At 32.6% G+C, this 22726-nt stretch overlaps 2 protein-coding genes across 11 annotated transcripts in view; one reads left to right on the top strand and one right to left on the bottom strand.

Moving 5' to 3' along the window:
* The window catches only part of LOC134855421 (girdin-like), a 64395-nt gene that overhangs the window by 19651 nt on the left and 22018 nt on the right, over positions 1–22726 (bottom strand). For 8 of the 10 annotated variants that reach the window (XM_063871943.1, XM_063871942.1, XM_063871939.1 and 5 more), the window contains exons 17-28: positions 21303–21441; positions 21041–21058; positions 17171–17353; positions 16316–16465; positions 15901–16015; positions 15139–15380; positions 12520–12663; positions 12087–12104; positions 11658–11810; positions 10208–10362; positions 9611–9724; positions 661–830 (exon numbers count right to left, since the gene is read on the bottom strand). In XM_063871943.1, the coding sequence (XP_063728013.1) occupies positions 661–830; positions 9611–9724; positions 10208–10362; positions 11658–11810; positions 12087–12104; positions 12520–12663; positions 15139–15380; positions 15901–16015; positions 16316–16465; positions 17171–17353; positions 21041–21058; positions 21303–21441 (1601 nt within the window). The remainder of the gene's footprint in view (positions 1–660; positions 831–9610; positions 9725–10207; positions 10363–11657; positions 11811–12086; positions 12105–12519; positions 12664–15138; positions 15381–15900; positions 16016–16315; positions 16466–17170; positions 17354–21040; positions 21059–21302; positions 21442–22726) is intronic. The other 2 variants (XM_063871936.1, XM_063871935.1) reach the window with 2 other exon arrangements.
* Positions 2142–5942, top strand: LOC134855499 (uncharacterized). The gene is made up of 5 exons (XM_063872037.1): positions 2142–2354; positions 2793–2886; positions 3501–3649; positions 4436–4585; positions 5675–5942. Exons 1-5 carry the CDS (start codon positions 2333–2335, stop codon positions 5905–5907), a joined length of 648 nt encoding a protein of 215 aa, XP_063728107.1. The 5' UTR covers positions 2142–2332; the 3' UTR covers positions 5908–5942.

A 22726-nucleotide genomic window follows, 5' to 3' on the forward strand; every position in this document is an offset into this window, starting at 1 on the left:
AAATACATTTGACACAACTAAGCCAGGTGAAGAAAAAACTTGCGATTTTATATATAAAAAATAAGATTAAAAGGCAAAAAAAACAGCATGACTTTAAACTATTTATATTGAGCAAGTTTTCAAATTGAGACAACGGTCTATTCACTTCTAGGACGATAATGAAATGACAAAACAAACCTATAACACAAAGAAAACAATGGAAAAAAATTCTGGTGATTAAATTGTTAACGAACTCATTTGAACATAAATTATTCAAGCATGTATTTTATTATCCACACTTTTGTCATTGAAGAGCGCAAGTTCCTTTTTGCAAATGAATTTGTTCAACTTAGTTTATAAGACATTTTTCTGGAAACATTAAACAGCCATACATCCTCAATAAGTGTTTTCATTTCGTTCATTGACACTTTTAATTTGATCTGAAAAAATATCACGGGATATCATTCCTTCTCACCTGTAAGTGCTATTCGGAACAAAATAAATTTAAATTGAGCAAAAAAATGAAATGTTTTGTGATTTCATTCACTTTTCAAAAAGAAAAGTTTTTTAACGAACTGCAACTGTTTTTCTTTTACACATGTCATAGGCAGGCCGCCGTTCAACAAAACATCAATGTTAAACTTTATTAAACATTGGTAAGTTTAATTTTATTCTACTCACGAGATCCGAACGACGAACTGTCGTTGTTTCTCTCGGCTGAGACGGAGTCGTCATCTCGACTATTCCGCCTTGCAGTCGACGTCACTGCTAGCTTCGGCTGCGAGTCCCTCGAAAAAGAACCACTCTTGGAGAGAGACTTCTTCAGCTGTTTTATGAGGTTGGGTCCTTTCCTAAAAGCGAAACTAAAATCGGTTAAAATGGAAACTTCGACTTATCTTTAATGGTATCATTAGTCTGCATACGTAGTGATTCGTTCAAATATGACACATTGTCGCAAAAACAAATGAAATAACATGTCTTCTAAATAATATGAGGTCGCTTTTCTTTTCAATATTTGTATGCTCAACGCGCTAATTGTTTGTTCTCGACTAAAAAAAAACACTGGCGGCAGAGTCAAAATATGTGCCCAGTTTTCTCTTCATTATACTAGATTGAATTAGATACTAAATTTTAGGGGTTGCGTGCTATTATTTCTGGAACATATTCCAACCTGTAGCCTTTGAAACTAGATCAGAACGAAAATAGAATTAAGAGAGAATGGTAAGTGGTCCATTAACAAACCAGTGAGTCGGGTTCAAAAAAGAGCGACTTAGTCTGCCCAAGTGAACACGCGAAGAATGACGTCTGAAATTCATGATAAAAGCCTACATCCAAGTCAACTCCAAGATACGCAACCGTCAACGTAATCCCCCTTCTAGTTAATTAGACCCTTTAGGGTCAAACTCAACAAGAATATAATATATCAAAGAATAAAAATGATTCTCAAGAACTAATACCAACTAGGCGATTCGAGTTTAGACAAGTGAAAAAAATTGCAACAAAAAATCGAACAATTCCGTCGTTTATGGTCGTGTTGATCGTCAACTAATGAACAATACCCTCTTTCGTGTCACCAGAGGGCGGACGGAGAAAATGAATGTCGAGGAGCGGTGGCGAAGTAGGGGAGCGGTGGTGAAGTGGTTACGTCTCCGCCTCTCAAACGAAAGGTCGGATGTTCGAGGCCCACCATAATCCGATGCTTGAGGGTGAGGCAACATTACCCAGCCCAGAAAAATAACCAAAAAACTGCATTTAATTCTTAAGCAGAAGCCTAACAGCGATTCGCCGTCATGAGCTGTACAGCTCGTATGTTGGTCATTTCCCTCGTGGATAAATAGTCTTCTCTTAATGTCGGATAAAATAGTACCAAAGAAGGTGAAGAACCTTTTGGTCGGCGAGGGGTTCGAAAATATGAATATCTTTATATATTCCACAACCCCCTTGGTCTCCCATTCTATAGTGAACCATTTCGACGGTTAAGCATTTTTGAATTTTGTACCTAGTAACCAACCTCCCCCTTTTGTTAAGGGGGGGGGGGGATAGTTAAAGAGATTCGAGGAATTCAGAAAGATGTAGGGCTAGTCAGAAAGATGTAGACCGTTTTCTTGAATTACGCAATCGGAAAATCTATCAAAAGTGATTTGATATGTTTGACTAAAAAACTGATGAATAAAACAAACGTCTTAACTAAAGCAAGCTAGATGTAAGAAAATTATCTCACGATTTTTGTAGTAGTCATAAACAACTTTATTCATTATTACCATCATTGAAAACCATTCTAAATTTTGCACGTAAAAATGTGCGTGTAATATGTTTCATAAATTCTTAACGTTTTATTTTGATTCGATTTAAGATGGCAAAACCCAAAGGAAAAGGTAAGCATCAAATAAAATACACGTAGTTGCGTTTTTTGACGCGGGAGCCGGTTTTTCGAGTAGTCATTTATCTATTGGGGAACTGTTTTTATATTTCTAGATCTACCAAAACTCAAAATTTAAAATGTAATATCCAAACATTAAAAACGTCTGATGTACCTTTTGGAAGGTTTGAACTAAAAATTACGTCTTTCACAATTCAGGCATATTGACGCAAAATGTGTCTTGAGAAAAATTAAAGGGGTAGCTTAGCCAAAAAAGGATTTGGTGAAATACAATTCAAGAATCGAAATTGAGAGAGAGCCGCGAACGTTATCACCCCGTATGCACAAAGCCCAGTTACAATCATTTTCATAAAAATTAAAATCCCAAAAAATTGACTGAAAAATAGCAGAAATCACTAGTTAATCAAAAATTAATGTTCCTCTTTCTCTTTAGACCAAATTCAGTACCCCACATTTGAGAAGGCAGAAGACGACAAGACAGCTAAATTCATTGTTGAAGTTGAGGGAAAGAAACTCAGAGTACACAGGTAGGTGGCCGTCGCGGACGTACGATGTTCACGAAAAATGGCCAAATAATTATTTCGCAGCTTTTGGAAGATTTTGACCAAAAACTCGCTTAAGAAAAAAAAACAGTACACTCTGGCGTCAAAAACGTTTTACAAAAATTGATGCAGTAAAGCAGTGCCCAAATAGACTCTTGGGTGGTCAGAGTGTCGAATCCCTGAAAGACGTGTGGCCTTTTACGCTAAACATGCTACCGGTAGATGTTCTGGAAACCTTGAGCAAGCGATCATTTTCGGATGTAGACTTTGTAAAATGTAACAACAAATTGATCTGACCTAAAGACATTTTTGCGTATTTATACAAATTGCCTATTAACAACAGTTAAGATAAACTCTTATAGAAAAAACACAAAATTGTTTGAAGTAAATTACACAATTTAACAAAAATAAGTTTCAAACTATCTTTTCTAAAGAGAATCAAAATAGACTCGTAACAAAAACTGATAAATTTAATTTATTTACAAAAAAATTACTCAAAAACATAAACCTTACACATGCAAATTTGCAGCTCAAACTTCAAATTCCGCAGTACCCATATATATTAAATGGTACCGCAGCTTGAAATTGAGCTGACCTAGGGAGTACCTGGCCCAGTTCAGTCCCCAGTGGAAGAAACTGATGCTGGTGGTGCACAAAGACGACAACAAGATAGAGTTCCAGGGACACAAACTGGAGGACATAAGGGAGCTATTCCAGTGTCTATATCCTTGTTTCAAACCCATAGATGGTAAGAGGCGATTCAAAAAATATCAAAAAATAAAGCAAATCAAAAACAAATGATCTACCAAAAATTTTCCTACTTTTGTCTTGATTTTGTCTTAAATGAAAACTCTTATCAAGAAAAAATGCCAAGAAGTGAGCCAATAAAAAGTTATGTCGAAACAAAAGTTACCAAGCGGTAACAAAGCCGACAGTTCTTGAGCAGACAAGCGTTGCAACAAAAAAAATTACTTTTAAAGCACAACTTTAAAACTCAAAAAATTCCCCCTCAAAATATTTAGACAAAACCATTTTGCTCCTCAAACGGCTCAAAAACAGGCCTCAAGCCGATATATTATAAGCAAGCGCTGATCTAGGATTTTCTCGAGGGGGGATTTTCAAAAAAATATGCCGACCTTTTTTGGGTCGGATCCCTGAAAGGGGTGTCCCCCCATAAGCCCAACCTTGATAATAAGCCTAAACCTTTCGAGCCAAATAATTTAAAAAAAAAAACAGAAAGAATTATATACAAAAATTGGAATTGGTAAATTTTCAACCAATATAAAAACTACGAAATATACGAACGCACAGATGGAGATGACCAAAAGTCAGTCAATCTGTGAATAAAGCTGTTTAAGCTGAAATGGTTTCAAAAACTCTCGACAGGTGATTAGAAAGGCAGTTTTCGAATAAACTTAAAACGTAGAGCAAACTTATTAGACAAATCCTGGATAACCCAGTTTAAATCACGAGTTGTTTACAAAACAGATGAAATGGTGTCAAAAATTACACAGGACGTTTTTTCATTGCACAGATTCGAACGTAGACTCGTTGATGACGAGTGCCATTGCCTTTGAGATTGAGACAATCAAAACACGCGTGCGGTCATTCATCGAACTCAAACTAGACGAGCAACTCAATGGAAGGATGGGAGGCACAGTAAACCACATGACACAGATACTCGGTAAGATGGAAAGCAATATCAGTTTCGTCGCGCACTTTGTACTTTTTTTATTTGAAAGCGTAATTTGCCTTCTTTTTGGCAAATGAATTTGAATTGATTTAAAAAAAAAACAAAAGTCAAACCTGGAAAAATCAAATTGATTATGAAAAGCTTTAAAAAAATTAAGAAATCAACACGACTCAAAAAAAATAAAAACTTAAGCTCACACTTGAAAACAAAAAAATATATAAAATAATGCGAGTAAATCTTTTTTTGCTATCTAAAAATGAAACAGTGAAAGATAATTCTAAGGGTTTTTTACTTAAGTTTTTTTTTTTTAAATGAACAGTTTCTCAACATATGCAGAGCTGAGACTTCTTTTTAATTTACGTTTAACTCAAGTTCTTTAACTCGCACAGGAAAAAGGTCAATCAACACGGAAAAGTGAAAAAGTCCAAAAAAAGATTTGACATTTATTGAAACTTTCAAAAAAATCATATTGAAGCTACCAAAATTTCAAGAATACTGTATTCATATAACTAGCCAAACTAGAGAAAACGAAATCAATGAAATCAATAGGTAATTTTATCATGCCCCTGGGAAATCTTAAAATTAAAATCAACTTTCGAGCCTATAAGTCATTCACGTCTTTTGCGCCATTTCAGCTTTCTCTCTCAGCGAGTTGAGAATTCATATCAGGCATTTCTTAAATCTGGAGTGAAGAGTTACCAATACTTTCGGTACAAATTCAAATATGTTATTTCTATATTTTAAGAAATCAATTTTCATTGTTTATGCAGTATATGATCATAATCGACCAAATTTTCTGCTCAGCAGATATTTCAACGAAGAAAATGTGCACTTATGAGCATTTCAGAAGGATTAGATATAACAAATCACTTTAAAAGAAATCAAAATTCCAACTACGAAAGATCAAAATTAGCGTGACCAAAATTCACTACTTTTTCCTGGAAAACGCCTCTAAAAAGTTGTTCTGCCGGAAATGACAGTCGCAAAATAGTAGCAAAACGGTTAATTCTTAGACAAAAAATGATTAACAACATTGAACATTGGCAAGCTACTGTTTTTATCAACTAAAAACTGTTTCAGAGCGCGCCGACAAATTCGACATGCAGGATATAGTGGAGAAATGTTCGCAGTGGTTCGCCAAACAGTCCACTAGCAAAGTGCAAGACGCCATCCGGAGAGTGAGTGCAGAGACTGGACTCATTCTTGCCAGAGACCGAATGGTGTACGTGGACAAGAAACTGAGAGAGGCTGATAAGAAGAACAAAGACTTGGAGCAGAAACTACAAGTTCTTCAAATAACTGCAGATAAATAACTACGTAACAGTATTGAAAACAAATTCAGCAGAGATGAAATTAGAATTTAAATCGTATTGATTACTTAGTTTTCAAGCTCGAATTGGCAGCTTAGTCAACCCGAAAGTATTTTCCCGCAATTTTCACATTGGAAAGCGATTTTCAATTGAGCCTTTACAGTTTCAATTGGAAGTTTCTTACACTAAGTATTTACACAGAGGCGAAGCTGAGATTTGCACACAAAAAATCAGCTAATTGGAGCTTTAAAATGGATACAAATAAAAAACCTCTGAAAAATTCCTCTGCAAGGGAATCCAACATCCGACTTGTAGTTGGAGTCTTTGTGTTGCCAGCAGCGCCATACCGTCTTGCTTTATTAGCCACCAATGAAGCGCACTCAACACATGCTATTAAAATGTCAATGTTAAACTCCTTTGCAGATTGCCACCCATTTGATGAGTACTAAGGTATGCCGGTTGGGTCGGAAAAAAAAGAGTAATATAACACAAAGAATTGCTACAAAAAATCTCGAATGAGTACGAAAAGCTCGAACTTAATATTCAAAGTCATTTAAGAAGTCTCGAAAAAATCTACAAAACTACTTTCCGTTTGCTAGGCTGCCCATCTTTTTTGCAGTTTTTCAAAACTCCCTGAGCATTGTAAAATACAGATTTAAAAATAACTTCAGCGCGTTTTTTACTGTCATCATTTTTAACTATAATTTGAGCACTTGTCAAAAGACTTCAAAGTCATTTTTTATATATTTGATTCCAAAAAAAACGAGATTCCAAAAAAAGATACAAAATGTGAAAAACGATTTCGTTCATTAAAACTTGAATATGAGGCGAAACTGAATTTCACAATAATTGTCATACCTAAACTCACAATATGAACGAAAAAAATAACGTCGTCAGAAGCAAGTATCATGAGGAAGCACATGATTCTTGGCTTGAAAAGAACGTGTAAGCAAGAAACTCTAAATACCGAAACGAGAAAAAAACCACTAATCTTCATTCTGATGTGAGCACAGCATTATCAGCACACTTTTTGCAATAATTAATCTGAAAATCGATTGATCAAGCTAAACAAAAGCAAAAGTTTGCAATGAAATGTGCTATGGGTAGCAACAATACAAAATTTGCACAAATGTACATGTGTAATTGAGATAAATTCCAACCGAAATATGCAAAATTATTTGAAAAAAAGTGAAAAAATTAGCTATTTGGCTTGACTTTCACAGAACTTGGCTTATCTTTCAGAAAACTATATCACCTTAAATCTTATGAAATTCAAAACTTTTTCGAGATTGCGGCTTTTAGAAACACACTAACCGCAAAAAAACTGCATTCAATAATTGAATTTGAATAAAAATAACCAAAAAAATAGACCACCATTATATAACACGATAAATAGACAGTTGGAAAAGAGTCAAAAAAGCGAAATGAAACAGAAATCTTTTTTTTTTTGAAAAACACTTCAAGATTCAGATTTCGAATAAAAAATGTACACTCTTTGAGCTTCAATATCAATTTCTGATTGACAGTTTTTTAAACATAGCCAGCAGACTGTTGGATAAGAATCAATGAACTCAAGTAAAAAGAAAAACATTGTTGAAAAAATCGAATTGAACAAAAATAGATGTCCTAAAAGCTCTAAGAATTTTTAAGAGCAATTTATGACTGACACTTTTTTGATAAAACTAACCCAATTTGAGACACAGAGGCGAAGCTTCGCTTAGCAAAAACTTGCGAGAAAACGACAAAAAGCAGCTGTATAGTGCAATAATAAAAATTAGAAATAAGCCTCGAATTGGTAACAAAATTCGGATACCTCTGAGATTCGAAACCTAGAGATTAAGAGTCTCACACACTAACCACTCAGCCATGGAAGCTTAATATACGCCAAACACTAGCCACAAGAAAAGCAGAGAAAAGATGCTATGCCATTTCCAATGCTACTGTGAAATTTCCAAATAAGTGAACACTTTTAATGAACACTTATTTGCAAAAGTTATTTAAAAAAGTAAATTCGTAATAACACACTGAGATGATCGTAAGTGTAAAAACTAGATCAACAACTAAATTTCACGTTCGAAAATAGAAATCGATCACGTTGTTTGTGCCCTTTACACTTTTGCTGTTCGATATTGGAGTTGCCTCCCTATAACAAAGAAAAAAATTGAGCCTGAAATTTAGACTGTTCCTGAAAAAAAGAAAGAGCCATCGCAACTTATCTATGAGTCTTCACTACGTTCATTGACTCTCAAGAACAGAGCGCGAATATACTTCTTGAAAAAAATATAGACTTACAGTGAAAAACACAGAGGCGAAGCTGCGCTCCGCAAACACTTGCGAGAACACGACCACAAAGCAGCTCTATCAAGTGACATAAGAAAATGAAAGTAGAAACAAGCCTCGAATTTGTTAAAGTCGAGGCTTAGTAAAAACTCGAATTAGTTAAAATCTGCGACCTAGTAAATCTGTGTCTAACGCGCTAACCATTCAGCCACGAATGCTTAAAACCCCCAAAAAGTAGCCACCAATAACGCAGCTACATCTGCTAATAAATTGCCAATTCCATGCAGCAAAAGTAGCACTAAATACAAAAAGATACAATTTTGCATGTAATAATTTGCAAACCATACAGCCACATTATGTATAAATTATGCATTTCAAAAAATTGTGAGATAAATTGAGTTAGAAATTTTCTGAAATCGAGATTTTATTATTGTTATGTTGTTTCAAACAAATAGCTTTTTGGGTTCATTTGATCAATTAAAAATGATCAACTATGTAAACTTATAACTATTCGAATGTCAAAGCACAGGTTATCAATAAGCTACAAAGGAGCAACAAATAAGCTGTCATGCCAATTCGATGCCGCAAATATTGTTGTTTTAAGCCGCGACAATATTTGGGACTTAGTCGCAATAATATTTGCGAATAAGGTTGGAAAAAAAGAAAGTTCTTACTATAACACTTTGCTGCGCAAGTGTAATCACGTCGTTCTTTAACACTTAGCAAATATAGTAAAAAGCTTTTCATTGCAATAAAACATCAGAGAAAAAAGTATATGCAAGTATATTTCGTTGATAATCATTGTGTTCAAAATACAATCTTTGGATTTGATGGTTCAAAACTAAACATGGTTCAATTCGTATTGTAATTTTGTATTTCCGGTGAAATTTAATATTTCATTGGGTCAGGATAAGGTGAGGATATGATTAAACGATATTACAGATTTAAACAAATAACAAAAATGATTCTAGTGCTTACGCCAAAGTCCGAGAAAGATTCGCTGCACTTGCCTTCAACATTCAAAAGCTGCTGACAATGTTAAAAAAACTGGATAAAAATCAAAAACTTAATAGCACAACTCAAAGTGATATTGTTTGACTTTTCTCATATCACTTCTCAACACTACACACGTGGCTAATTCTTACTTTGGTGCTTAGGAGCTAATCAATCCCCGATTACTTTAAAAAAGTCTATTGAAAGGTTCAGCATATACGCAAAATTAAACATTACTGGCACTTTCATCCTTTAGCAGTTTTACCTCGCTCAAGTATTGGTGGTATATAAACAGCTACCATACATACCAAAAAACAGTAAATTGTAACATAATGGTTACGTTTGGATTATCAAAAATTACGACAGTCATGCAAGTTATTCCAAAGACTTAACTTTCGGTTGGTTCATTACGTAACTTTCGATCGGTACTTACTTCCGGTGCAGACTAGGTGAGTCAGTGTTGGATGATCGGGGAAGCGTGGCGGTGACAAAAGCACTGTTCTCGTACAGTTTTCGTTGCTGATGTTGGATGTCAGCAAACTTCTCCCTACATGAAAAAAAAATCATATTAAATTTCATACATTTTTGAGGCTATTAACCGCAACATACTAAAGTGAAGATCAATTTTTTCTCTAAAACTGTATTCGTCAAAAATAATCTGCGTCTTTCAAGTGGCTTATATGTTAGCAAAATAATAAATTATGTTAAGAGGCTCTTCTAATCAAAACATTTCTAGTAAGCAACCTGGTTGAAATCATCATTTAGAGAAAAAGTTCTTCATTTTTTTTCTTCATGTTCTGTATTTACATAACTGGTTATTTTTGTCCAAAACACAGAACATGGAGTAATAAAAAAATCAAGAACATTTTCTCAAAATGATGATTCCAACCAGGCAACAAGGACTTTGACTAGAAGAGCCATCTTAGCTCATTTGAATCCTTGTCGAAAATGATAATCTATGTGAATATAACTTTTCATTATTCTAACTAAACCAAATCTTCAAATATTTTCCGTTTAAACGAAGATTTACCTCATTCTCAGTTTAGTCTCATCCAAATGTTCTAGCGAAGGTGTCCTCACTTGACTCGAGAACTCGTCCGTCGTCTCCTCTATATCCCCACCACCCGGTGGCATTCCTCCTCGACCAGCGCTAGACAGACTCGGAATAGTCTCTGATGTCGTGACCTGGATCAACCAAACTTCCAAAAATAGACCAGGAACAACATTTTTGCACATTTTCTCATTTCTCAAATTAACCTGCGCCACCAGCCTTTATGGTATTAGACGTCTTTTCAAAAGTTCAGGGGTTCAAAAGTAAAATCAATTTGATTGGCCTAACTCGCGCAGTGTTTAAAACCAACTCCAACACTCCCTAAAAAGACGCCGACGCATTTCTGACTGCTAAGATAACAGAAAAAAATAGCTGACACTGACCAAGTGATCACAATTAAATAGTGTTATCAACATTAACATTAGATATTGTAAAACATAGCCAATCGAAGATTGGAAAAGAGTAATGAACGCAATGTACATAAAAAAACACTGACTTTCTTGAAAAAATCTCAACTTCCGAATTTCGAAGTAAAAAAATAGATGCCCTTTAAGCTCTTTGAATTTCTAGAACAAATTCTGATTGGCGCTTTTTTGATAACATTAATCCAACTAGAGAAAACTGGATCAACAGGTAAAGTTTTTATTCCGCTGGAAATCTTAAAAATAAATTCGAAACTAGAACAAGACTGCTCGTATCAGGGCGAAGCCCTGAATGTTCCGACTGCCTTTTAAGGTTTTATGGAGCAGCAATAACATTAAAAAATTAAATGTAATAAAATTTAAAAAAAATTTTTTTTTTAATTTGAAATTTTTTATGAAAATCATCCCCCCACACGCCATTTAAAGTACAAAAAGATAGATTTAGCTCCTTGTAACCAATCAATTATGGCAAATAAGCTTCTTTTAACCAATTTGGAACGATTTTAAGACGGATTAACTCTCCGCTTACGCGTTAATAGCGCGAAATATATCGCGCGTTAATTGTCCCAAATTGGCCAAAATGGCAATCTTTAAACCCCCATAACTTTACGAAAAATGATCACAGGTAAAATATCTTTTCAAATTTGAGCTCAGGACAACAATACTTTTCGAATGATATAAAAAAAGTTCCGTCAAAAATGGCTAGTTAAAAAGTCGAAATTTGTCTGAAGAAAAAAAAACCCACCCCGAGCACAAATATTCCGTTACTTTCGTATCAAAAGTCGGAACAGTAGATTTCACTTTCTGCTATTTACGCCACTTTCAGCAGATGAATTTCAATTGAATTCAAAAAGTGCATATATACCTTAGTGCATTCATAAATACATCAATATGTAGTTATTAGACCTTTTCCTGAAAAAAAAATCAGCAAAACCTGTAAAAGAGTCTTCACTACATTCATAACTCTTAATAAAAACTGGTGGATTTAGAACTACGAAACTACTCACCGGCACTTCGAAATCCGCATTTGCGGAGTGGTAGTTGCTGCTTCGGTGACTCTCCCTTCTCGGCCTCCTCGACTGACGACTTCTCAGCTGTTCATGAAGTGCGTCATACTCAATACACATTTGGGACAACTGGTCATTGTGCGATTTCAACAGCTAAAACAAATCAAAATTTGCCATCTTAACGTTGTTAATTTTGTCAACTCGATAGGAAAACTTATTGTTTTTTAGTTTATCAGCATCAAATTTTTTATCGTTGAGAGGATAATCTTTGTGATTTTGCTGAAACAAGACACCTGTAACTTAGTAACGATTAATTTTTAGGATTAAGAACGAACAAAAACTTATCAAGTCTTGTGAATTTTGGTGACTAGTTTTAATTCAGAGAGTTAGAGCGAGATTAAATCAGAATGTGTTTTCGTGAGTACTTACTTCTTTGCACGATCCGAGCTAAATCACATAGCATCAATAGACTACACTAATCAATTTGGTTATTCTAAATTTGTGTTCGAATGTTTAGGTGCAGTTAATCGATCTGTGCAAGAATCCTGGATTGGAAAGGTCATTTAGCCAGTTAAGAAGACAAAACCTCAACAGAGATGTTCAAAACCCCACCAATTGGTAGCTGTTGGATACGTGAAATACAGAAACAGCTATTCTTGAAATAAATTACTGAATAGAATTTAGAAGAAATCAAAAAGGAATTTCACAATTCTCAAACTTCACAATTCTCGGTTTTAAAAAATGACAATCACTGTTGTTCAAATCTGAAATACAATATCAAATCCTTTCTAATCCCAGATCACAATTGTATGTTATCATTCAATGTGCTCAAAAACAGCCGACCAATCAATTTCTTTCTTACCTCGTAGTCGTATTTCATCTTCTGGTTTTGTGTCTCTAGTTCCTCACTGAATGAGTGCAGATTGGACACTTGACTCCTCAACTCACTGTTCTCCCTCTCCCTCTGTCTGCTCTCTGTCCGCTTTGAGTCCACGTGGTCACGCTCCTGTGAAATGATAATACAAATCATAATAATAACAATAAAAATAATAATCATAATAATAATAATACTGCTAGTAATAGTAATCATAATCATAATAATAATCATAATAATAATCATAAAATAATAATAATCATAATTATCATAATTATAATAGTCATAATAATCATAATAATCGTAATAATAATCATAATAATAATAATAATCATAATGAGAATAATCATAATAATCATAATAATAATAATCATAATAATAATAATCATAATAATAATCATAATAATAATAATAATCATAATAATAATCATAATAATAATCATAATAATGATAATAATCATAATAATAAAAAACTAATAGTAATAGTAATAATAAAAATCATAATAATCATAATAATAAACATAATAATAATACTACTACTAGTAATAGTAATCATAATAATCATAATAATAATAAAAAATAATCATAACAATAATCATAATAATAATCATAATAATAATAATCATAATAATAATAATCATAATAATAATAACAATAATTAAAATAATCATAATAATAATCATAATAATAATCATAATAATAATAATCATAATAATAATAATCATAATCATAATTATAATAATAATCATAATAATAATAATCATAATAATAATAATAATAATAATCATAATAATAATAATAATAATCAAAATAATAATAATCATAATAATCATAATAATAATCATAATAATCATAATAATCATAATAATAATCATAATAATAATCATAATAATAATAATAATAATCATAATAATCATAATAATAATAATAATAATAATAATAATAATAATAATAATAATAATGATAATAGTAATAATATAATCATAATAATAATCATAATAATAATAATAGTCATAATAACAATCATAATCATAATCATAATAATAATCATAATGATAATAATCATAATAATAATAATCATAATAAAAATCATAATAATCATTATAATAATAATCATAATAATAATCATAATAATAATAATAATCATAATAATAATCATAAAAATCATACTAATCATAGTCATAATAATAATCATAATCATAATCATAATCATAATAATAATCATTATAATAATAATCATAATAATAATCATAATAATAATAATACTACTAGTAATAGTAATAAAAATAATCATAATAATAATAATCATAATAATAATCATAATAATCATAATAATAATAATCATAATAATAATAATCATAATAATAATAATCATAATAATAATCATAATAATAATAATCATAATAATAAGAATAATAATAATAATACTACTAGTAATAGTAATAAAAATAATCATAATAATAATCATAATAATAATAATCATAATAATAATAATCATAATAATAAGAATAATAATAATCATAATAATAATAATCATAATAATAATAATACTACTAGTAATAGTAATAAAAATAATCATATTAATAATAATCATAATCATAATAATAATAATCATAATAATAATAATCATAATAGTCATAATAATAATAATCATAATAATCATAATAATAATAATAATAATCATAATAGTAATCATAATAATAATAATACTACTAGTAATGGTAATAAAAATAATCATAATAATAATAATAATCATAATAATAATCATAATAGTCATAATAACAATCATAATCATAATCATAATAATAATCATAATGATAATAATCATAATGATAATAATCATAATAATCATAATAATAATAATTATCATAATTATAATAGTCATAATAATCATAATAATCGTAATAATAATCATAATAATAATAATAATCATAATGAGAATAATCATAATAATCATAATAATAATAATCATAATAATAATAATCATAATAATAATCATAATAATAATAATAATCATAATAGTAATCATAATAATAATAATACTACTAGTAATGGTAATAAAAATAATCATAATAATAATAATAATCATAATAATAATCATAATAGTCATAATAACAATCATAATCATAATCATAATAATAATCATAATGATAATAATCATAATGATAATAATCATAATAATCATAATAATCATAATAATAATCATAATAATAATAATCATAATAAGAAGAATCATATACTGGGCAAACATGTTGGTTGTTCAGTATCACCACTGTCGGATTTTCTTTCCCAATACACCCCTCTCAGTAATAAAAAAGTTAGAGCCCACCACACTGTAATTTTACTATTAAGGTAGGGGGGTATATTTTGCTGGGACTATAATGGGAAAGACTCTGGGTGCCATAAAAAAGTGACAATTAAATTCCCTTGAAACTTCGAGTCCCTTAATTATTTCTATCTATGGGGGAACCCCTCACGTCAGAAGGATCGAATGACCTAATAATGTAAGGTAAAGTTTCTGGTTAAATGAATTCAAGTTCAAGTTCAAGAATGACCAAAATATATGTAAACCAATCAGAATTCAGATAACTCTATATGAACACTCACCTTTTTCAACTTCTCAAACGCCTCCATCAAAGTCGCATTCATCATCTTCAGATTCGAATTAGACTTCTTGTAATTCTCCAATCGCTCCTCCAGTTCTGCAAACGAAGAAGTTCCATTCGACTGCTGTTGCTTTCCAGAGGAGGTGGTTGTCAGCAGAGAGTCGCGTTGGCCTTTGAGAGAGGTGTTCTGCTTTTCCAAGGTGTCTTTTTCACTTTTGAGAACTTCATACTTCTCTTTCAGGTCTAAAATTAGGCCATTACAACATCACCCATTTTGGAAATGATTCATACATAAATTATATAAATCTCTAAAAAATCAAGAAGTATAGGTGACTCTAATTTTAAAGGTTTCGACGCAATTGAAACTAGTACACCACTCTTTTATTATATCGTACCAATTTTGGTTTCCATATCTTCAGTCTAAAAAAAAAACATTTCTTGAAACTTAATCAAACACTTGCTCCATGTATATATAGAAAAATGATCAAAGTGAAACAAAACCTAATGAAAAACTGTAGTTTACGGTCAAATGTAATGAAAAAATTATGTTACCCGAAAATCGTTTTTCCAAAAAAATATTCAGCCAGCAAAAGCAGAAATATATTTCTTCTATTTGATGAACCCAAAAAAAATAACTTGCTATATATTTTCTTCCGTAATCAACCTTTTATTTCGATTAAGATGTCAACTTGAAATGTTGTGACTTTTCACAATGTATGTTATAACTGATTTTGAAAGACTCAAGTCGTAATCAATGATCTACCTCTGTGATTATTGGAGAGCTTCTTGTGGTCGTTCTTCAGCTGTGTGAATTGAGACATTCTATCTTCATAGTCATGGGATAAATTAGAGTGCAGAGCTTGCAACATCTCATTGCCCTAAACAGCAAAAAAAATGCCTCTCAAGTTGACCTTTTACTTGAAAAAATAGTACTTCGAAACGTAAAAGAAACCACCAGAAACATTAACTAGAAAAATTAAGCCACAAGCATTTACAAAATATCTTAATTTTTTCAAAGCAACTAGCTTTGAAAAAATTATCTTCGATAGGTTACTTTTCGTACGGATATTTATTTTACTGTTGGCAGCACTCAGTTCTTGTTCCCAGATTGGTTCCCCAATTTTTGTTTGCCACAGAAGTTCCAAGAAATAATTCTGGTTAATGAATTACGACTTTACCTGCAGCAGCTGTTCGTAAGCGGACTGAGCATTGTCCAGATCTCTGCTTCTGACTTGCAGCTGGTGTTCTAGTCTTGTTCTGTGGTTCTGCTCATCTGCAAACTGTGTCTTCAGCGAGGCATTCTCGCTGCGCAGAGTTGACAACTCGACCTAGAAAATAGTCGAAAAGGTGCAGTCCGTTTTTGAATAACTGTAACAAAAATTAACGCTCAACTCGCAGCACCCATTGCCAGCTGGAAAACTGAATCAACAGTAATTGAAAGAAAAATAAATTGATTTAGCTGATTTTTTGGACGCTCCTCCTTCCCCCCTCCCCCCTCAGGGAATCGAACTTTGGTATTCTTTTAAGGTATCCATTTATGGCTTTCCTACTCACGATTTTTCTTACGGAGCCTTTGACGCTAATTTGGCGCCAACCAATTTGGTAAAAACAAGGTCTTCATAAAGAATTGGGAGAGGCCATAAAATCAATTCGGTCGACCTAAAAATAGGCCTTCAAATGTTACCATAAAATCCTAGATCCACCCCTGTCTAAGTTATTTTCTATAATTTTGTTTGAAAACTCTATGTCTAGCTGGTCTTCTTCGCCTTTTCAACCCTTCGAAAATAAATTTGACTTAAAAGCTATTCTCAAAAAAATCATGATAGCGTACAAGTTTTATAGCTGGGTCCAAGGAAAAGGCAAGTACGAAAGATTTTAGGTCCCGAAACTTTTATAAAAACTTCAAAAACACAAGTTAACAAAAGTGAACCATGTTTTCGAAAATTTCAAGGCCTTAAGTTTTTTCTTCAGGGACCATTTCTTTACTATCATATTTGGACCCATAAAAATATTATTGCATGATAGGATGTTACCTGTATGTTAGCAGTCTCCGCATGTGTCTTCTGCAGCTGCTTCCTGTAGGCTTCAATCTGTCCTTCATGTCTGTACTTCACACTCAGCAGCTCATTCATCTCACTCTGTCTCACATCCAGCTGCTGAGTCAGAGACTCAATCCTCTCTCTCGCACGCACGTGTTCACGGTCCAGAGCAGTGAACTAGAACAGTTAAATAAGTGATATCAACTAGTTTAAATTAGTTAAATGAAATATTTAGGTACTGATGATTTTTTAGACTATTAAGTCAAAAATTAAAATAAAACAATTAGAGTTCAGGCTACTGTGATTCCAGAGGATCTATGAAAGGCTATCAGACCAGCATAGTCCGTTTCCTTATGGTCCGTTTTTATTATGGCCCTTTTCTAAAAAAAAAACATTCAATCAGTTCCTTTGAAAGTCGGGATAATAAGTGATGTCAACTTAAACGTAACATAGTTAAATAAGTAAGTGGCAGGCAATGTTTCGGTTATGATGATTTAATTCAAGCTCCTCTACAACATTTAGTTTCGTTCCCATAAGCTAGCTGTGAGTTACATGCTGTTCACAAAAACTTCTCTCTTTGAAGTAGTACAGATTTTACAACAGATTACTGTTGTATCGATGAAAAAAACTAAACAGTAAACAAAACAGTTATAATATTTGGTCTTGTTGATAATTTTGATTGAAGCTCGAATTACGACTGAAAGGTGTTTCATTCTATACCATCAGACACCATCTGGCGTTTAACAACTCGTTTCGAAGCAGTTGCAAGAAAATTGGAGACTGACAGAGATATCGCAAAGCTTATGTTAAATTATCTCATGGATAATTATGAAAGCACTCTCTGTGGTAGTTATGATTGTCATTCAATATTGTCTACGGCATTCAGTTTCGTCTCTAACTCTAAATGCTTGCAACGTGCGAATTACCAAAAAGAAATCTTTTTAAAATAATCGATGAAGTTCCGCTAATATTAGTGAGTAATCAGTTAAAGTAACGGTGCAAAGAATAGGTCAGTAATGATGGTGGTTCTCCTAAATGTCATGAAAAAGGTCGTTTGCGTTTTTGTTCCGACCATTTGAAAAAAGTGGAGGAACTTTGACTTCAGGTGTATTTTAGTTTTTCTTCTTTCTTTTTGCTTTTTTACGCAAAATCAGGTACCACCAATAATCATCGGAATGGGCCGAATTATGTATCATATTAAAACCTTTTCATTCGCGATCAAAAATGCAGATAAATTTCTTGCCAACAGTTAGTTTTCTAGTAAAGAAAACAATGATTTTCAATGAATCAATTCTAAACAAAATATCAACAGACAGTTGGAAAACAAACACGAAAGAAAGAAAACAACAATAATACTCAATTACTTTTTTGAAAAAAATCTCAAATTCAGAATTTCAAACAAAAAAATAGATGGCTTTAAAGCTTTTTGGAATTCTAAACAATTTACGATTGAAAGTTTTTGATAAAATTAACCTAATTTGAGGTATGAGGCGAAGCTTCACTTCGCAAATATAAGCGAGTACAAGACAAAAAGAAGCTCTAAAAAGTGCAATACGAAAAAAGGTAGAAATAAGCCTTGAATTAGTTAAAATTCGGCTACGTCTCGGATTCGACCTGCGACCTACTACGGCCTAGAGATTATGAGTCTCACGCACTAACCGCTTAATAAATCACAAACAATAGCCACAAAGAAAGTAGAGAATAGATGCTATGATATTTTCAAAGCTACATTGTGATTATAGCAAAAGTGCCACCAAATAAGTGAACACTTTCAACTTTAAATGAAAATTTCTAATTGCGAGTTAGCTTAGCAAAAAGAAGGTTCGTACTAACAAACTAGCTGCTTGCTAATATAAAAACTGGAGCGATAGGTAGTGTTTTCATTTCGCTGAGAAATCTGAAAATTAAACTCCACTTTTTCGAAACAAGAAAGCGATCACGTTTTCCGTGAGCTTTACATTTTTGCTGCTTGATATTGGAGTTCGCCTTTCTTTCTTTGAACAAAGGAAATGAAATGAACTTGAAAAGAAATAAAACGTCAAACCTCGAAAAAGTAGCACGACCTGTATAGGAGTACTCACTACGCTCATTACTTATAATACAAAATAGGCAAGGAAAATAGCAGGAAAAAAGTCGGACGTCAGAATAGAAAATTAAAAAAAAAACATTAAAAAACATCAAAACACTTTTTTTTACATTTGTCATGAAAGTAGTTCATTATGAGAAAAATTATGCCGAGAGTCAAAATTTCTATATTTTAAACAGCCAACTGACAGCTGGAAAAGAGTAATGAACGCATGAAAACAGAAAAAAAACGGAATTGTTTTTTGTCAAAAAACTTGCAACTTTCAAAATTTAGAGAAAAAATATATACCCTTAAAGCTCTCCAACTTAACGAGCAAATTATGATCGGCGCTTTTTTGATAAAAAAAATACCAAAATCTGAGAAAACAACCTCAGTTTGAGCCCAAAACAAGTAGAAGTTTGATTTCGCAGGGAAATCCCACTTCAACCAAAAAAACTTAAGAAGATATTTATTTCGCTGAGAATTCTGATAATCCAATGTCGAAATTAGAAGTCGGTCATGTTTTTCGTGGCCGATACACTTTTGATGTTCAATAGTGGAATTTCGCTTGCTTTTACCAAAAGAAATAAAGCGAACTTCAAAAGAAATTAAAAGTCAAACCGCGAAAAATCGAAATTGAGCGTACACAAATTTTTGGACGTTTTCCTGAAAAAAAAATAACCAAGACGTATATAAGAGTACTCACTACATTCATTACTCTGAATAAGTACTGAAGCAAAATTAATCCAGCGGCAAAAAAGCAAACAATACTAGGGTAGCCGACCGTTCAGCCAAGAAAAATTGTCATACCCAATCCACATCAAAGCATAAATGAAGTAAATAACATTTTGTCCGTTAAACGTCAAATCAAAGGACCACTAAGTTGATAAACAGAAGCGAAGCTGCTCTTCGCGAACACTAGCGAGAACACGACAAACAGCAGCTCTAGAATTCTAAAAAGTGCAATAAGAACAAGAAAAAATAAGCCTCGAATTAGTAATAACCTCTCGGACTCGAACCTACTGCGTAGAAATCATGAGTCTCACTCAGTAACCACTCAGCCACCGACGCTTACTCCATCACAAACATTAGCCACAAATAAAGCCGAAAACAGATCCTAAAAAAAGAAGGTTCATACTAAAACACTAGGTGCTCACTAGCGAAATAACATTAGCCGAAACCAAGCCGAGAAAAATTAACGCGACAAAATAAGCATAACATGAAATAAAATAAAAGAGTTGATTAATTCGAGATACCGCAATTCGAGATACAGATATGTCAAAACGCATCTGTTGGTGAGAACATCTATCAGAACAGATGAAAATTGCTGGCTCAAATAAATCATGAGATTTTGGTACACTACTTAATCTGAAAAAAAGTCAAAATTCCGATTTGATGAAGCTTGCTAATTACAAGCGTAATTATTAGGAGCTAATTAAAAGTTACATGTGTGAATAGCAGAAACCGTCCGTTTAGTCTGTTAACTAATAAATCTTTCAACATTTTATCTGACATTTCACTATCAATGCAAAATAAAACAAAAGCGAGCTATTTTACAACTGATAAATTTTCAACAAACTTTTAATAAATAGTTTCAACAACAACAACAAACTAGAGCAATTAGCATACAAAATTTAGCTTCAAGAGCATTCCGATTACCTAAGGAGCGAGATAGAGTTTCGAAGATTTTGTTGATCATTACACAGATGTAGATGATAAAATGGATGCAACGAGTTTGAATGCATCTCTCTTTAAGATCCCATTCGATTCAAATCTAGCAATCTATGAACTCAGCTTACCTTGCTTTCCCAATACAGCTGAAAGTGACAAAACAGATAACAAAATATCTCCTAAGTGAGATTAAACATAGGTTTTACAAATACTTGCCAAAAATATAATGGTGAAAAACTCAAGAAAAATAGATGTTCTGAAAAGTTTTGATAACCTAGGACAGAAAAATCGCACTGAATGAATGTAGACTAGTTGCACTAATTAAATAGGGAAAAAACGGAAAATATATTTGTTCTTTGGTTTTGTGATTTCTATGTAAAACTTTCTTACATCATCCAGCCCAGGTAACAGTAGTCCACCGACTCCTTGGTTCGTACGCGTTGTGTTGGAACCAGGCTTAGGCAGTTGTTTCTTCAGCACTTCCAGTTCCTGTTGGATTGAATCTTTTTCAGCTGATTTCTGTTTCAATCTAAAATAAGTGAGAAGAGTGAAAACTTAGAAAATTTTGGAGCTTCCCAAATATATAACCTGCAGAAAAAATTCGCTTCTTCGAGTGATATTTTCATCTCACATTTGACAGGGTAAAAAACTGTCAAAGTTCAAAAAGTTGACTTTCCACAATCAGTAACTTTTTTCTGCTTAAAGCAGGTCATGGTCGGTAAAGCTGAGAAGATTCCCGAAATCGTGCTTCTCGATTGAACAATAAACCTTAGAATTGACACGGTAATTCTCGAGTAGAGTAAAAAAATTCCAAAAAAAACGATCAAAGTTTCAAAACTTTCACTTGTTTTAGGCCATAACTTTTTCTAAAGTAAACTGGACGTGGCAAACTAAAAAGGTATGTTTCCAACAACAGGTTGTGTCGATTAAACCTATATCTGAATTGGCAGGATAGTTGCCGAGATAAGTCCAAGAAAAAGTCAACAAATCATAAAGTTAACATTTCCGGGAATCATAGCTTTTTGTTTCAACAGAAATTGGGCGTAGCAGCTTATGATAAAGAGATTCTCGCAACCTGCATTTTCGTTTCAACCAAAAAACACAGGTTTGGCATTGTAGTTCTCGAGCAAAGACAAACAGTTTAAAAAAAAACGGTCAACAAATCAAACATTTCGGAGCCATAATTTTTTGTTTCAAGAAATTTGGGCGTAGTAGCGTATGTAAAGGAGCTTCCCACAACCCGTTCTTTAGATTGAAGCAAAAATCTCAGATATGGGAGGGTATTCTTTATTAAAAATCATTTTTTCACTCAAATTGTGACCCTAAGAAATTGAGCATGTCAGCTGCATAGCAGCATCATAAGTGATTCAACTGATTTTGTTAAACTAGTTGTTGGCCCGAAAAAAATCTACATTCGATTTGATAACGCTTGCTAATCGCAAGCATAAAAATTTGAAATATCTATCGCTGTTTGAGAGTATACACGCATTTTGCTCCGCAAACATTTCTCTTTTCACTCATTGCGGGTCCTCGTATGCGTTTAGCATTTGGGTCGAAATATCGAGGGACGAACCGTACTATTATCTCACTTGAATTCTTGTCAATAATTCCCAGCCAGAAATAAAAAAAATGCAGTTAATTAGGATGCAATCATTTAAACATCGCCAACTGACAGTTGGAAAAAAGCGATGATCTTTTGAATTTCCAAGAAAAAAATAGATGGACTTAAAGCTCTTTGAGTTTGAAGAACAACTTATGATTGACACTTCTTTGAACATAGCCATTTGACAATTGGAAAAGAGTAAGGAAGTCAA

Source organism: Symsagittifera roscoffensis, chromosome 10 (assembly GCF_963678635.1).
Source record: "Symsagittifera roscoffensis chromosome 10, txSymRosc1.1, whole genome shotgun sequence".
Taxonomy (NCBI): Eukaryota; Metazoa; Xenacoelomorpha; order Acoela; family Convolutidae; genus Symsagittifera; species Symsagittifera roscoffensis.

Bases quoted from the DNA above. Each gene is read 5' to 3' on its own strand.
- LOC134855499 (XM_063872037.1), top strand. From the start codon at position 2,333: ATGGCAAAACCCAAAGGAAAAG. The intron at 2,355-2,792 runs GTAAGCATCAAA...CTTTCTCTTTAG, and splicing joins GGCAAAACCCAAAGGAAAAG to ACCAAATTCAGTACCCCACA. The intron at 4,586-5,674 runs GTAAGATGGAAA...AAACTGTTTCAG, and splicing joins CCACATGACACAGATACTCG to AGCGCGCCGACAAATTCGAC.